The sequence below is a fragment of the Lepidochelys kempii genome, chromosome 9 (genome assembly GCF_965140265.1).
Source record: "Lepidochelys kempii isolate rLepKem1 chromosome 9, rLepKem1.hap2, whole genome shotgun sequence".
Classification (NCBI taxonomy): Eukaryota; Metazoa; Chordata; order Testudines; family Cheloniidae; genus Lepidochelys; species Lepidochelys kempii.
In genome coordinates, this window is record NC_133264.1 from 15656674 (window position 1) to 15674426 (window position 17753).

Genomic DNA, 17753 nt, shown 5'->3' on the forward strand with positions numbered 1-17753 from the left:
TGGGTGACATAAGACATCCTTGCCTGACATCAGTAGTTAACCTGAATAGCTTAGTCAGTTCTGTATTATGAATTGGCATGTCATATTTTCATAGAGGCTCTGAATGATATTCACAAATTTCTGGGGGATTGCACAGTGGTGTAACAACTTCCATAAGACTGTTCTGTCCACTGTGTCAAAGGCTTTTTGGAAATCTAGGACAATGATGTATAGTGGTGACTGCCATTCGATTGACCAGCCTATGATGATATATATGGTTACTATGTAGTCTACTCACAGTTTCTCCTGCCTGAGTCCTTGTGGTCTTCTTGTAGCCTTAAATCTACTGCTTTCTTTAGTCTGTCTAGGATAAAGTGTGTAAGTATTTAACTATGGAAGGAGAGCAACTGAATGCCAGTCTAGTTTTTACACTGACTGAGGTTTCCTTTGTTTGGAAGCTTCACTATAATGCATGGAAAAATGGCCATAAAGTGGCTCCAGGAAAGTCACACCAATGTAATGGGTAATAACGTCTGCCCTCACGATTGGGACCATATTCATCTTCAGAACCACAATCTACTTTGTGTTTTCCTGTCATTCGTAATTTAAAACAAACCAAAAAAAGCACATCAAACAATATAAAACAAAAGTTTCTTGGTGCTCTCTCAGCTGAGTAGGCTAGTATTTTGTGAATCTGACACGAAAGCATAATAAACAAGTTTTAGAATGTCTCGTTTCAGAAAAGTTCACTGACATTTAATGACAATGCTCTAAGATTTGCCATTTCTCAAAATTTAAATTATAGTTATATAATTATCTTAATGACAAATTCTGCCATGAAATAGGCTCTCTCCATCCCCCCACAATATTCTTTGAGGATGGAAAAATAAACAGAAGCTGTGATCAATAATTTTAGAATGCATCTGGTCAGCACTTTAACAAGAGGATCAGGCAGTTTAAATACCATAAACCATTATTCCGTTTTAAGCCTCAGTTTCACGCTTTAATCAATAAAACAATACTGCTAAGAGACAAACATTCTTCCTACAATTTAAGACTTGATCATAGTAATGACATGGTCAAAGCCAAAATCAGGGACATTTCACATGGTCTTGTATCAAGGCATTGGATTTTACTCTCTAGTACTATACTTTTAAGAGTTAAGATCTTCGAAAGGAGGGGTCAATATGTCAATCACACAGTTGAGGCTGCAGCAGTGCCATAAATTGACCTTTTAATTCATGAAGAGAGTGACAGTATGGAAGTGAAAGGGCATGAGATCTTTTAGTACTGATTAACAACTGTTTTCATTTTCAAGTTAGCCCACAGCACAGTCACAGAGCCAAGTGAGGTCAAAAGAAGACAGGTCCGACACTGCCACCAAGTTTCAAAACTGAGGACTAAGAAAAGCAAAAGGTAAAGAACAAGGTTCTCAACAAAAATATAATGAATGTTCCAATCCTGTAAAATCTTTCTAATTGGATTACTTATGTGTGTTAGGATTAGTCAGAGAAGGAAGGTTTTCCAAGGTTAGGCTTAGAGAAAAAAAGAAAGGCAGAGACAGATGCCCCAGCTTTAAATATGCCTATGGGGTCTCCCACACTGAACACAGATCCAATCACATTTAAAAAGCAAAAACCTTAAACAGACACTTTTCTGGATTTGTAAGTAAAGAGCCAGAAAAAGAAGAAACTGTCATTTAAAAACAGCTCGAACACTACAGCAGTCATTGGCTTGTTGAATTGGTTCTGACACCACTTTGTGCCATTGGGGCAGAGAAACGTCACACAGCAGGAGACAGGATGGCTCAGACCATACAGATTTAGGTGTAGCTCATTGGTTCCAATCTAGCCAAGTTCAGCGATCACTGGTATCTGATTATTCCGTGCCTTACTGTAAAAATAAAGCAGCGGACTCAGTAGACCTCTTGGTGAAAATGTGTATATGTTACATCAAAAACTATCATCAGAATGGGCATCCTTGTCAGCAAATTCAGGAGCATCTGCCCCAGACCTTTCTCCTCTCCAAAATAAAATCTTTGATATCTTCTCATGAATGTCTAGTGTCAGCTCAAGATCAGCAGGGCTAAAACAGAACTCTTCATCTCCTCTCCCAAGCCCTCTCCCCACCTCCTTTCTTGATCAAAGTGGACAACAGCACCATCCTGCCTGTCACTCAGGCCTGTAACCTGGGTGTCATCTTCAGCCATCTCACATCCAGGCTATGTCTAAATCTTCCAGATTCCTTCTGCATAACATCTCTAAAATATAGCCTTTCCTACCCATCCACACAGCTAATTTTCTCATCCAGGCTCTCATCATCTTGCATCCCAATTATGACAACATCCTTTTCTCTGGTCGTGACAAATGCAAATTTTGCCCTGCTCACATCCACCCAGAATGCTGATGAAAAGATCACTCTGCTAGCCTGTGGCTTTGACCAGGTCACCCCTCTTTGTATCCCTCATTCGCTACTGAAATGTTGACTCCTACCTCCCATCATTCCACTATGCCCATTCCACTATGCCAGCTTCCTTTGCTCACTTGTTAAATTTTCAAACAAGCACCTTTGTCCTTTCTCCCATGCTACCGCCGCTCACACTCAAGAGGTGCTCCCATAAACATCTGCAAAGCTACCTCATTATCCTCCCTCAAATCCCTCCTCTGAAGTGATGCTTACACAAAACTTGACAGGCTGCTGATGTACCACTACCTATCATCCTGGTCATACTGTCTCATTGTTTCCATGTACTATGTCTGTCTGTACCCAGCTGTTGTCTCTTGTTTTATACTAAGAGTGTAAACTCTTTGGGGCAGGGATCATCCTTTTCTCTCCCATTTGTACAGCGCCTCGCCCAGTGGTCCATAAGTGAGGCTCCTACGCACTATGGTAATACCAAAACTACGTCTATGAATGCTGATAGTTTAGATTCAAAAGCAGTATAAAGAGCAGTGTATAAGGTTCTGTCATAAAAGGTTTATGTAACAGTATCTGTACACTACACTACAAAAGGTTTTTTCCTCCCCCCTGCTCTCCTGCTGGTAATAGCTCACCTTTCCTGATCACTCTCATTACAGTGTGTATGGTAACACCCATTGTTTCATGTTCTCTCTCTATATAAATCTCCCCCCTGTATTTTCCACTGAATGCATCCGATGAAGTGAGCTGTAGCTCACCAAAGCTTAGGCTCAAATAAATTTGTTAGTCTCTAAGGTGCCACCAGTCAGAGAACACTTCAATCTCTTTGGTCACTCGATTACAGACCTAAAAGTTGCAATTCTTCAACAAAAAAAACCCTTCAAAAACAGACTCCAACGAGAGACTGCTGAATTGGAATTAATTTGCAAACTGGATACAATTAACTCAGGCTTGAATAAAGACTGGGAGTGGATGGGTCATTACACAAAGTAAAACTATTTTCCACTGAATGCATCCGATGAAGTGAGCTGTAGCTCACGAAAGTTTATGCTCAAATAAATTGGTTAGTCTCTAAAGGTGCCACAAGTACTCCTTTTCTTTTTGCAAATACAGACTAACATGGCTGCTACTCTGAAACCTGACATAAATGTGTGTGTGTTTCTTTAGCATTTGCAGGGCAAAACTTCCAATTGCAATTTCCAAAAACATACTGTATAAATATAGGAGTGATTTTCTAAACGTATTTTAACACAAAATGCTGATAAGTGTTAAGTGGCAACCAAACCCTATTAGCACAAATACAATAGCAACAAATTACTGAAAACACTAAGAAGCTCCAAATGACTTCATTTTAATGGGATGTCTGTATAACATTTTGAACAATAAAAATATTAAGTAGTATACTGATAAAAATGGAAAAAATGCAAAGTACCAAACAGTATAAAATGCTGTGTCCCAAATAAAAGGATTACTCAGCTTTATTAGCCTGTTAATTCTCATGTAGGTCCTCCCCTTATCACACAGCATGCTGACCGTTAATCTTAACAAGTGGTTTTAGATTACTCACACCAAACAAGCTGTAGCTTTCACTTGTATTATTAAACTAATTAATCTAAAAAGTGTTTCCATATGAGAGAGATAAATAAGCACATCTGGAAACAAATCAACAGAAACGGCAGAACAGTGTTCAACTCTACTTTCAAGATCAACAAATAACAGGTTTTAATGATAATTTTTAAAACAGATTTTAAAACGTCACAATCACAACTGGAACTGGCACAATTTGTCCTAATTTTATTTCTTATGATAGATTTTCAGTTATGGAAAAAGTGATTCAATCAATTGATTGTGACCTACTCAAATCAGAAAAGCAAAGCATTTAGGAGTAAACCCTCCATTGGTGTAGCTCCACTGACTAAAGCATCTGTTCTAATTTACATGAGTTGAGACTCTAGACCCACTTTTTAAGTTCAATTGTGCAAATTCAGTTAGCTCCCAGACCCTTTGCCTTTAGAGATCTGGAGGATCAATACCTAGTTTAAGGCACAAGCAAAAGTAGGTTTGGTGGTCCTACTCCACTCTATTCATTCATATAATAAAATATCCCTACAAGTTGGCACAATTAATTGTATTGGAATCCATACTGTAAATCAGGGTTGAACAGTGCTAGTCCAGCTGTTTAGAGAAACTTTCATAATGCCCAGCTCAAATCATTAGGTCCTTACTTCCATGAGCATTAACTTTAAGCGAACAAAAATACCCAGCCTCCAGCTGATTTAATGAACATGGCTCACATATGTATGATTGATAACACTACATTTCCCAGACCACAGAAGCATCACACGCAGTAATGGTTTTACAGGAGTGAACTCTGCCTAATAATTTCTCTCATGTACATTATTAAACACAAATGTGCTCTTCTTCAACATCAAGCATGAATATTTTCTTGACAAAACACTTTTATAGTGTCCATTGCAAGGAAAATCCCACCTGACATTTACCTTTAAATTTACATATGACTCTCAAAGAAACCTATGGTGTAGAAAAGCTGGAGTGTAGGACAGGAACTTGTTTAGAATCTATAATTTCTTTATAGGATCATTCTTCTAAATGCTAAAGCCATAGAGTTGGTTACATGATTTTGTAACAATCCACTTTAATTGACTTAGACACCAAAATGGGTAGTCTGCATTTGGCACATGGAGATAGAGACTGACCCCATTACCTGTACATATGTAGTGATATCAGCAACAGAAGATAGGGAGCCACTGACTTAGAGATGCCAGCATTCTCCACAAAAAGAGTAGAACATGTAGAGGAAAATCTTGATCCGGCATTAGGAAAGTTATTTGAAAATTGTCCTGTTTCTTACATAGTCTTTCCTACCCATTATGACCTCACCTGGTCTTTTATGCAGTCAAAAGTGTTCTGTGCAGATTTGAAATCACCACTCTAGTATGGGACTAACTAACGCCTACACAACTGCCAATATACTGCCATGTTATTTTGGAGATTCTACTGAATGATCAGCATACTGAGAATGCTAACAAACAACATGAAGAAATCAAAACATTTTAAAATGCATATATGTATACACCAAATATTGGTGAAAATGGCTACGAAGTATAATTGTTATGCTAGGTCCCTTAAATGATCTAAACCAGTGGTTTCCAAACTTGTTCCACCACTTGTGCAGGGAAAGCCCCTGGCGGGCTGGGCCAGTTTGTTTACCTGCCACGTCCGCAGGTTCGACTGATCACGGCTCCCAGGCCAATGGGAGCTGCTGGAAGCAGCGAGGGCCGAGGGACATACTGGCTGCCGCTTCCAGCAGCTCCCATTGGCCTGTAGCTGCGAACCGCGGCCACTGGGAGCCGCGATCGGTCGAACCTGCGGACGTGGCAGGTAAACAAACTGGCCCAGCCCGCCAGGGGCTTTCCCTGCACAAGCGGCAGAACAAATTTGGGAACCACTGCTCTAAACCATTTCTCTTTAAACTTGGAGGTAAAAATCAATGTGCTTTTGTTAGACAATTCCTATGCCCTAGAGAAAATATATGTTCTTCTTAGTCATATTATATAGAGTGTCAAGCTGGCTAGAAAACTCAACTTGTTTAGTACTTCATATAAGCTGTTTATAACAGCAAGGCTTTCAGAATAGTTAGAGACCTCCCAAAACTGCAATAAATATTACCAGACAGGGGAAATAATTTTGTAAAAATGACAATAGTCATAAGAAAGTTTTGATCTATTAATTTCAGTGTCTGCATAAATTACTTCATGCACCTCTAAATGAGCAGACGACAAATTGTTTAGAAACAATTTGGCTTCTATAGCATACTGTATAATTTCTGTGTTTCTCCTCGATTCTTTATCACTGTAGGCCTGGGTAGAAATGAGTAATTGGACATGGGTGAGACCTCATTTTTTGGGAGACAGGATTAGCAGGTAAATGAATCAGCAGGCTGGAAACAGAAAGTTGGTAAGATAAGGGGGAACACCCAGGGAACCAATTACAATAAACAAGATAACAATGGAGAAGATAGGTCTGGAAAGGAAGATGAGGTAAAGAGTAAGTCATGCACGGCCAATGAGAGATTGGTTCCTACAAAGTGACCAAGCCAATCCCCAAAAGTGTAACGCAGTATAACGTGTAAACATGTATAAAGAAAGAGGTTCGCTGTGTCACTCTGGATATGTGGTATATATACCCCTTATGCCCACTCCCTATGCTTGAATCTGATCAACTCAGCGTAGTTTTGCTGTATGCCAAATAAAGAAAAGTGAGTGACGAGTCAGGAGCTGAACTGAGTTACTGGGGAACTGAGTGGAAGAGGTCCCAGGGAAACCCCAACAATCACTAGAAACACTTGCATGTAAACAAAATCATTGTTTCTTAGGGCTAGTCTACACCGGCAATGCTAAGCCGCTGCCGCAGCAGTGCTTTAAGGTGCCTTGTGTGGTCGCGGTGCAGTGCTGGGAGCTCTAAAAAAAAAAAAAACCACCTCCACGAGGGGCACAGCTCCAGCGCTGAGGCACCATTTACACCGGCGCTTTACAGCGCTGCAACTTGCTGCGCTCGGGGCGGGGGGCGTTCCACACCCCGGAGCGAGACAGTTGCAGCGCTGTTAATTGCCAGCGTAGACAAGCCCTCAGACACCCATCCAGTCCTGTTGCTTATTCCCCATCTGATTCATAATCCCATTTCTGACATCAGAACTGGCGGCTGTGGAAATGAAGATGTCACTGACTGAGAATTATGGCCTCAAGTGAGAAATAAGAGAGAAAAGCAAATTCACTCTTATTAAGCAAAGATCCTGCTTTCCTGTAAATATCACTAGTAACATAGAATAAGGAAAGTACTACAAAAAAAGAGGAAACTGATAAATATTTGGCCTACATGTAGATAGTTGATCTTATCCAGCAGCAAAACCAAGTAGAAAGCCTTTTGCATTCAAATATTTCTCCCTCATGGAGAAGTCAAGAAAAAATTAATCATTCCAAACATTTAATCAACACTGCCAGGTTAAAAAAAAATATTTCAGAAAACGCAGAAGTTCCTTACCTGGGTTAGATTTATTAATTTATTATTATCTTAGATGATAAAATATTTTAGTTTTAGTAATCTTACTTTCCTCAATGTGGACCACATACTGGACTAATACATTTCACTTTATTTTGATAGTTAATTTCTACGTACTTTTCACTTTCTGCTTCTTACGCGCTACTATAAAACAGCAATGTCTGGGCTGCAAATACTCTGAAGGATTATGCATTAGTTAAAAATGTTTCCACTTGAATTTTTATTATTATATTAATTAACGTAGATATGTCTATTGATCTTAGGTTTTGCAAAAGATTACTTTAAAAAGTGAAATGCTGAGGAGTCACTTTTTACCTAGTAGCATCCATTAGAATTTGTAAAACTCCATGATTCAAACTGAGGCACTGAATTAAAACCAGTGTTTCAATAAATCCTACAACATACACAGTAATCCTATACACAGCCTCCCACTCATAGCAGTACACAGCTTTGTGGCACAGCATTTCACACTCCTGTATGAGTTATAAATCCTTAACTTTTCACAAAATAAAGCCAAATAAATCTGCAGACTCATGTGTACTATATTTTACTTTTTGAAAAATTAAACAAAGGTAGATATAAAGAAAAACCCATGACTAACCCACTGAACACATACATTTAGGGATGCTCCATTATCGGAAAGCTATTATTTAGAAAAAAAAATCTCTTACCTTGAATGCACTGAAGTGTTCCATCCTCAGCCCTTATTGTAAAGGTTTCACCTGGATTAACTTGAACCAAAATGACCTGCCAAAATAAATATATTCATTTCAATCTAATGCTCAAATCTCATTGGGTATATTCATTCCAAACATTTTCTTACCTAAAAAGTTATGCACTAGACAAGATGTAAAGAGTAAAGCAGGCTTGATTAGCCACAGCTTTGGGTCCTAGCAGAGTCCTGGAATTAGTACAGGAATTGAAGTTTGTCTAAATCACTAAATTTATTCTGAAAATAACATTATTACCCAAAAGGGCTGGAATGTAAAGATGAAAGCTGGAATTTTAGGCCCCAGGCCTGCAAATTCTTAAGCAAACGATTGTTTTCTTGCACACAAGTAATCCCATTGAAGTCATTGGGCTGCTAACTTGCTTAGAATTCAGCAGATGTGTCTTTTCAGGATTGGCACCTGAGAGTGGATATTGCAGGACAGTCTGAGTGACATATTTTGGGCCATATGCTTTTGCCACAGGAGTAAGAACTGCCTCACTGGATCCAACCTGGGACCCATCCAACATGATAAGAGATTCTGGCCCTTTGTATTTGTTTTTACTGAAAAGCATCCAGGCATAAATGGGAATGGGTGCAGTAAAGTACATGAGCAAACAATTTACACTATTAAGAATAAATAATAAGCATTTTAGAATGAAAGGCTAGGTCTCACTCCTGGTTTCCCACTGCTCAAGCCACCAGATAATGGGAATGCTACAGGGACTAGAGAAGTATCCTAAGGCGTAATACTCACTGCCCCTCTCTGCTAACTGTACAGAAAAATTGTTTCAGAATGTGCTGCATTTGCCTGTTTTACTCATTTCCAGACACGAATGTGGAAAAAAGGCTATTTTTATAGTGAGGCTGTAAAAGAATGTTTACACTACATGACTTAGTAAGCAGCAATATCCTGATCACAATGTGGGGCTGTCTGTGTTTATTTTAGTCAGCCTCAAATAAGGGTTGTCCCTGATAGCAGAACACTCATTGACTTCAATGGAAGTTCCCTGCAGATCAGACCCTAAATCAATACAATCATTCATAGTACCAGCGAGGTTTTAAACTAATATACAATTTGTAGTCTGTTTACCAACCATTGTGTGGAGTTTTGGTGTGCACAACCTCCGCTGATATCAGTAAGACTCACATGGCTAAAACACCAGGTCATGTTTTGACAACTTACCCTTCAGGGTCTCATCTTTAAAGAAATGTTTTATTTGGAATAAGTTGACGTTTTACCACATACTATATATTAAACGTGTTACATACACAATACTTTATTTCAAACATAATGTCCAATAGTCTCAGAGTTTGCGGTTATTGTAGTCACATAAAGAGAAATTCTCATTATCATTGAGCTAGAGATATTATCTGATATGAAAAATTCACTTCTGGATCCAGATTTTGATCACTCAAAATTCAGGGTTACTTGGATCCAGAGTTTGGCTCAGCCTAGTATGGAAATTGAGATTCTGAACCAGCCCTTAGGTTCTGGGGTGTTTGGTTCCAGCATTTTAGTCTAGGCCTGTCTGCAATATGGATGCTAATTAAAGGATACTATGTCATGCTTTTTGAAATCTAAGTTAAAGGCATACCATAAAATAATTACTGAATATATGAGACTTCAAATTACAGTAATCCTGCAGAAGCCCACTGTCATGGTTAAATTTTTAACACATAAATTATAAGTCAATTAAAGAAATGACAATATGTGAGCCATTATTTTAGGTTTGCAACAATAGTTGCCTCACAGAACATTAATTAAAGTAGAGTTGAGCCAGTAGGCACAGATAGGGTTGACAACATTGTAATTTTAAAAACCTGACACTCCAGCAAGAGTGCCGGAACCTCCCCTGCCCCACCTCTTCCTCCCGGAGGCCTCGTCCCTTCTCCCACCATCCCTCCCCTTCCCTGAAACCTGGCCCCCATTTGCCCCTCTTCCCCCTTCTCCTCCATCGCTCGCAGCTTTTCAGCACTCCCCCGCTCTTCCCCTATGCTCAGGTCAGGAGGGACTCGCCTGCAGAGCTGGGGCTGGGAGCTGCAGCCATCCGGCACCTCCCCTACTCACAGCAACTGGAATTTGGGTGTCCAGTCAGTAGATCTGACCGAACACTATCAGGTCCCCTTTTGACCAGACTTTCTGGTCGAAAACCGGGCACCTGGCCACCTAGACACAAGCCATAATAAATGGTTTGGAGGAGATAAAAATAGAGAAACAAAAGCCATTCCACCCATAACCTGTGCAAAGCAACACTCAAAAACTGTTGCTTTTCTGCCTCTGAATAGAGGTGAATAATTCACAAGAGGGGGTGCTTACTTTATTGCCAAAGAAATCATGCAGAGCAAATGGATGGGACTGGATCAAGAAAATAGGGGCCAACACACAGGAGTGAGGCAAAGCAGCAGGCAAAGGGTCCATCATCAAGACCTTGTTACTCCTTTTATGTATAGGGTTTTTAAACAGTTGTTTCCGGATAAGCTATTTATCTGGCAATATAACATGGTGATGGGTAGATTAAGGTGAATCAGGACATGGATCCACTGAATTTCTGGGGGGGCCCTAGACAGACCCCCATCTCCTCAAACACACACCCTGAATTAATTAATCTCCCTCTTACCTCCATGTCCTTATCCTTCTCCCCAAGTGAGGCAGCCTACACAGACCATGCCCACTCCAGCCAGTGGCCGCCTGACCACAATCAGCTGTGCAGTGCACCTCTCTCACCTCTCTGCCTCTAACTCCTGTGTCTAGGTCTCTTTGGACTGCAAATCCTGATATTCCACAGGAACCGCCACGAATCCATCCCTGACCATGTTCACTTACATTCTGCCATTAATCTTTTAACTCAGCAGAGTTATGTTGGTCCATAGACTTACTAGTGACTATTATTTAAGATGCAGGAGCCTTTGAGATAGTCACTTTTAAAATGTCAATCATCCATCAGTCAAAATGTCCACATTCTAATAACGTGAGTTTTGTTTTTTTGGCAATTAATGCATTTGGAAAATTACTGCTTTTGAATTTAAATTTAAAAATACCAAACATTTAATATTAAAGCTGTGTTCCCAACAGCATCTCTAATTGATGACACAGTTAAATAAAGCTGCAATACCCTTTTCTTAATATGCAGGTCCTCAGTCACCCAATAAACTGTGCTACTGAAGTAAAGGAAAGAAAATACCACACCCTCACATTTCCCTTTACTGTTTATGGCAGCTGCTTATGGTCATATTATAGGAAAACATTCAGAACACGCTTCTTTAGCAGTCACACACTTACAAATTCACAATTGTACAGGAGGCCTTAGGCAATTCAGAATGTGCAGGTGAATAGAACCTATTGATTGCCACCATGCTTCAGTGAGACTAATGACTGGATGAGAAGCTTTTCAGCATCCTGTTAAAATACTACATTTCAAGCTTTTACTTCCTGCAATATACATTGTTTCTGAGTTGCTGTGGTAGCCTGATTGTAATCTAGAAGTCACCTCACTGTATTAGCCAAGCTTCAACATCCTAACAATCAATCTCACTTAAATGCAAAATTCAACATCATCTCAGTTTTGCTAGTTCATTTGACACCAACAAGCTGTCATCAAAAGAAGACAGCTTATTGTCCGAACATGGGAGGGAGGCTGTTGCAGACTCATTGCCTTGGATGAGGGGAAAAGCTGATGACTGTTCCCTGACAACCGACATTAATGAGACAGCAACAGGCCTTGCATCATACAGCAGTAGTACAGTTAGTCAGATACACTTTTGTATCATGTGAAGAAACCCTTCTTTTCTGCTGCAAAGCAGACATCAGTGTTAAAAGTTCTCAAATACAGAATATGAAACACAGAATCTCTGTTCAGACCAAGTTGTTTTTTTCTAGGACTCATTTACTCACTGAAATATTACTTTCCCTAACCTCCAAAGTGTGGACAGTTACTTTCAACACACATGGGGATAATCTGAGATGTCAGTTTTTTCTTGTAGATATTGAGAGATGTTTAAAAGAGAAGGCCATTAAAGATCAATACCAGGAGATTAAAATCATTATAATGGATTCAAAGATGTACTGCTGAGGTAGCTATTTGTATGATAATCTATACAAACAAAATAAATATACACTTTATAACAGTTTGAAAGACATCTGATGAAAAATAAATTAACATTACCAAAGATCTACACCAAAAGAAAACAAGAGCCAGAAGTACAGGAATAGTCATTCAACATTATAAGTTTTTTGAAATTTACAGTGATTTCTATTAAAGTTTAACATGACTGGAAAGAATTTCCTAGGACTGAATCATCCACAAAGGTGTGAATCCAACCTCTTTCATTTTAGGCCTTGTCTACACTGGCAAGTTTGTGCACAGTAAAGCAGCTTTCTGCTCTGTAACTCTCAAGCCACTTAGTAGGCAGGAACTGCACAGTTGTAGCACTGTAATCTCCCCCTGCCCCCCCCAACGAGAGGCATAGAGCTTTCTGCGCCAGAGCTACAGCGCCATGGTGCCAGTGTAGACACCCTGGTTGATTAGAGCGCTGCAACTGGCCTTCGGGAGGCATCCCACAATGCCTGTTCTCGCTTCTCTGGTCATTGGTTTGAACTCTACTGCCCGGCTCTCAGGTGACCACCCGGCAGCCCCACCCCTTAAATTCCTTGGGAATTTTGAAAGTCCTCTTCCTGTCTGCTCAGTGACGCGTGCAGTGGTCTCAGCGTATCTTTCCAGGTGACCAGGCCTGCTCCACGCACCAGGTGAGCCCCCGCTTGGAGCAATGTCAAGCTGCTGGACCTCGTCAGCATTTGGGGAGAGGAGGCTGTCCAGTCCCTGCTGCGCTCCAGCCATAGGAATTATGATGCCTACAGACAGATTTCACGATGCAGGACAGAAAGGGGCCATGACCGGGACACATTGCAGTGCAGGGTCAAAGTGAAGGAGCTGTGAAACACCTACCACAAGTCGTGGCAGGCAAACCACTGCTCCGGTGCTGAGCCCACGACCTGCGAGTTCTACAAAGAGCTGGACACATTCCTCGGCAGCGACCCCACCTCCACTGCAAAGACTACTGTGGATACTTCAGTGGCTCGCATGCCAGTCGAGAGTGGACTGAGCCAGGAGGAGGAAATCTTGGATGAGTATGTGGAGGGGGACCCAGAGGCAGAGGATGATGCGGAGGTCAGTGATGCATGCAGCCAGGACTGCTACCGATCGGTCACTAACCAGTTCAGAGTGGGAAAGTCAACCGTTGGACTTGTGTTGATGGAACTGTGCTGGGCCATTAATCCTATCCTGTTCCGAAAGGCCATGACTCTGGGTAACGTGCGTGACATTGTGGATGGCTTTGCACAAATGCGCTTCCCTAACTGCGGTGGGGTGATAGATGGTACATGTATTCCAATTCTGGCATCAGACTACCTAGCCATCGAGTACATTAATTGCAGGGGGTATTTCTCAATGGTTCTCCAGGTGCTTGTGGATCACTGTGGGCTCCAACAGGTTCTCTTTTTTATCCTCCCCACACGCCCATTTATGGTACCTTGTAAATTAAATTAAACAAGGTCTAGCTCCAAGGCATTGCTAAAATGGCTGACATTTGAAGAGTTTAAAAATGCATTATGAAATGGAAGAGCAGCCTTTGGGAGTGGCTTTGAAGCTGAAACTTTTTAGGACAGTCAAAGCACCCACTAACGGTTTTGAATATTCTTCTATCATCACCTCTGAGTTTTCTTTCTCTATTTCTGCTTTGGGGGTGGGGTGGCTATTTGTTCTCTTTTAAAGGTGCGCTCAGTCATCTTTTCAAAACACTAATGATCTATAAACTGCCTTATCAGCTGGCATGGAACTTTGGCAGACACATGAGGGCAGCTTCCACATCTTCCACCTCTTTTCTCCTGCATTTTGTGTCTCATATTTGACAACATTTGCCTGCATGAAGCCACTCTTGTCAGAAAAGAAAGCCATAATTTCCCTTTAGAAGAACTCAGTTTGTCTTTTACAGTTTCCCAAATCCATTGATATCTAAACATCAGTTTTGTTTTGTTTTTTTACTAAAACAGTTATCACCATCTCCACCATAACCAATAGCAGCAGGTTTACTGATCAATTATAAAGGTAGCAGGAACTCTTCAAAAGCACACATGGAAATTAGGCACCTATCATGGCTGCTTTTAAAAATCTCCCCCTTAATGTCTAAATTCAACATCATAAGTAATTCGGGGGGGGGGGGTGGGAGGAAGAGGAGCGGGAGGAGAGGAAGGGGGTAGAACTGCTTTTTCCATTTCATCTCCCAAGTACAAGATCATTACATTATTTCTTTCTGGGTCTCTTATACAGTTGCCATAGGTGATTTGGGTGTTAAAATAGTTTATTAATTATTATTATTATTATAACATTACCTGGGAGGAACCCTTTATGTTGCAGTCAGCAATCCTAAAATGGTCACAATGGTGACCTAAGTGTCTAATAGATCTAACTCTTTCCCATCTTGATGTAAGTTTCTCACCTTTAGAGTTAATGAAATTCTATGTTGCATTCATATGACACCTTTCATCCAGGGATCTCACAGCACTTTGCAAGTAATACCTAACTAAGCTGCAACTCATAATATTCCTATCAGGTACTTAGGACAAGCTTTTTAAAGGTATGTAGGCACCTAAAGATGCAGACAGGCACAGCTGAAAGTCCATCTTGGTGCCTAAATACCCTTAAAAATCAAGCTCATAGTTCCTATTATTCCTGTGCTGCAGATGGAGAAAGAAGCATACAAATACACAGGCATAGTTTGACTTCTCCAGCCATGCCAACGGGGTCTATGCCTGCCTGAGGCTTGAAGTTTGGGGGGTACTCAGCTCAAGGCAGAGTCGGGCTCTTTGTCAGCTACGCACAGGAAGAGTGTGGGGGAGGAGGGAGGGGTTGATTATGTCAGGAATGTGGCACAAACACCCGTGGGCTGTGGCCCCTTTGAGAGTCCAGGCAGTGGCGTTAACAGCCACCATGAACTGCTGGGCTGCTCTACACCCTGTCTACTGCTAGAGGCAGGATTCAGTCCCTCCCCAATGTCCTCATGTACTATTCACTACACAGAGCCTGTTTAGTCTTGTCTGTGTTGGGGATAGGGAATTTCACTTATGTGATTTACAGCACCACTCACCAAAACAGATGGATTTTCTGAGTCCCCATCCCACGGTGAACAAGAACCCAACAGCTTGTGGTCTCCCAGTACAGCATGACATTAGCAATGCTACAGTTACGGTCAAGATGTTACAGACAGCACTTTTTAAAAATGTATTTCAATTTTCAAAGGCTGAGCCCCTCGTCAGGAAGTGACAGATTTAAGATGGATGCACATACTGTACAAACCCAACACTCCTCCTCCCCTCACACACAGGTGGACAGAAGACTGTTCCATTTGGCACTACTTCCAAATCCTTTAATTGACACTGTTCTCTGCAGACAGTGAAAAGAAAGACGTGAAACATATTTTCCACCAGCATCCCCACTCCCACTACCACCACTCCAATCGCACAGGAATCAAATGGATTCTATGCAAGCCTCTAATTCAGGGCTTACTTATGCACCATGACATCAGTGCTATATAACGAGCCAAGTTCAAGAAATCCATCTGGGACAAATAGCGGCCAGGCACATTGTGACTTCTTTTGTTTATATACACTAAATATGTCTTGGTGGTAAGAGAACTTACTTGAAGATTTATTTCCCAAGTCCTCCAAAACAATATTCTGCATCCTGGAGCAGCTTTGTGACTCCAGTTCTCTTCCCAAGGTTATGCATAAGTGATTTTTAAGAGAGCTCATTGTTTCTGAAACCTAAAATTAAAATCTAAGCAAAGACATAGTAGTCAAAGCATAGTGCCTTAAAATAAAAGAAACTGAAAACAGCATAAGGAAATGAAGGTGTATTGTATACTACAGCTCATCAGCCTGCAAACGCACCCTTAACTTACGAGACCATGCCCCCTATTTTTCACCCAGAGAGGAGGCAGTGACTGAAAAATCAATTTGGAACCAGCTGCTCCTTTGCTCTGGGCCTGGCTGCATCCATAAGTTGATCACTTATACAACAGTCTGCTTTCCAAAAAAGTGCACTCCTTAAACTACAGAAGTGATTAAAAGAACTGAAGCAGAACATGCACAGTATTTGCATTAAACACTAGACTGGAAGGATATGAGGACTGACTTGCACCATACCTTACACCACCTTGTTAACGGAAAAATATTTATTAACTGAACTTTTGCACAATAATATGCTATTCACTGTTATCCTAACTGCTTCCTATGCCACCCACGAAAGCTTATGCTCCAATACGTCTGTCAGCTTCAACTGTTAATTTCCATCGGCTTGAGTCACTACCATAAGAACATACACAAAAGCATGAGTGGTACAGAGAAAGGAAATAAGGAAGTGTTATTTACTCCTTCTCATAATACAAGAACAAGGGGCCACCAAATGAAATTAATAGGTAGCAGGTTTAAAACAAACACAAGAAAGTGTTTTTTCACGCAACACACTGCCAACCTCTGGAACTCCTGGTGTTGTGAAGGCCAATACTATACAGGTTTCAAAAGGGAACTAGATAGGTCCATCAATAGCTATTAGCCAGGATGGGCAGGAATGGCGTCCCTAGCCTCTGTCTGCCAGAAGCTGGGATTGAGTGACAGGGTATGGGTCACTTGATGATAACTTGTCTGTTCATTCCCTTTGGGGCACCTGCCATTGGCCACTGTCAGAGGACAGGGTACTGGGCTTGACGGACCTTTGGTCTGACCCAGTATGGCCGTTCTTATGTACCATAACATTTTCAATGCAGCATTTTATGTACTTTTTTTTTGGGGGGGGGGGGGGGAGATGTAGTACGGATTACAGTTGTAGTGGACTGCTCCTTTACAAAGAAACCTGTGCTATTCCTCTCACTTCTGAGAAGGTCACTAAATGCTGTTACAGTCTGATACTAGCTACTGGGCAGAATCAACATGTCTGAACTCTTTAACACTCTCTGTCATAGTGTGTAATCACAAACTTTGGATCCCAGTCCAGCTCCAGCTCCCTTTACTATTGTGAGTATTTCGAATTATTCTAAGAGGACTTGGGAGAGTAGGTACAGCAGATTTGGCCACATGAAATAATTAGTGTAACAGAAATAAATATTTAAAACTAAGAGCTGGTCCACACTACAGGACGAGATCAATCTAAGTTACACAACTTCAGCTATGTGCATAATGTAGCTGAAGTCAAGGTACTTAGATCTACTTACCGCGGTGTCTTCACTGAGGTGTGTTGTCTATTCCCCTTACGCTTCTTGTTGAGGTGTAGTATCGGAGTCGAAGCTAGAGCAATCGGCGGTCGATTTATTGCATCTATACTAGACATGATAAATCGACCCCTGCTGGATCGATCACTGCCCATCGATCCAGCTGATAGTGTAGACAAGACCTAAGACAGTTAAACCAAGCTTTCCAGAATGTTATTAATCCATTCTCACTTTGTGACAAGTTCAGTCTCACGGCTATGGAGTTCAGGCTTTAAAAACTGAAGTTTATGATGACTGAGTTGTAATA

At 41.0% G+C, this 17753-nt stretch overlaps 1 protein-coding gene across 1 annotated transcript in view; it reads right to left on the reverse strand.

Annotated features, from left to right (window-relative positions):
- The window catches only part of FNDC3B (fibronectin type III domain containing 3B), a 358046-nt gene that overhangs the window by 263067 nt on the left and 77226 nt on the right, over window positions 1-17753 (reverse strand). Inside the window, exon 3 of the mRNA XM_073359375.1 lies at window positions 8148-8223. Coding sequence (XP_073215476.1) covers window positions 8148-8223 — 76 coding nt within the window. The remainder of the gene's footprint in view (window positions 1-8147; window positions 8224-17753) is intronic.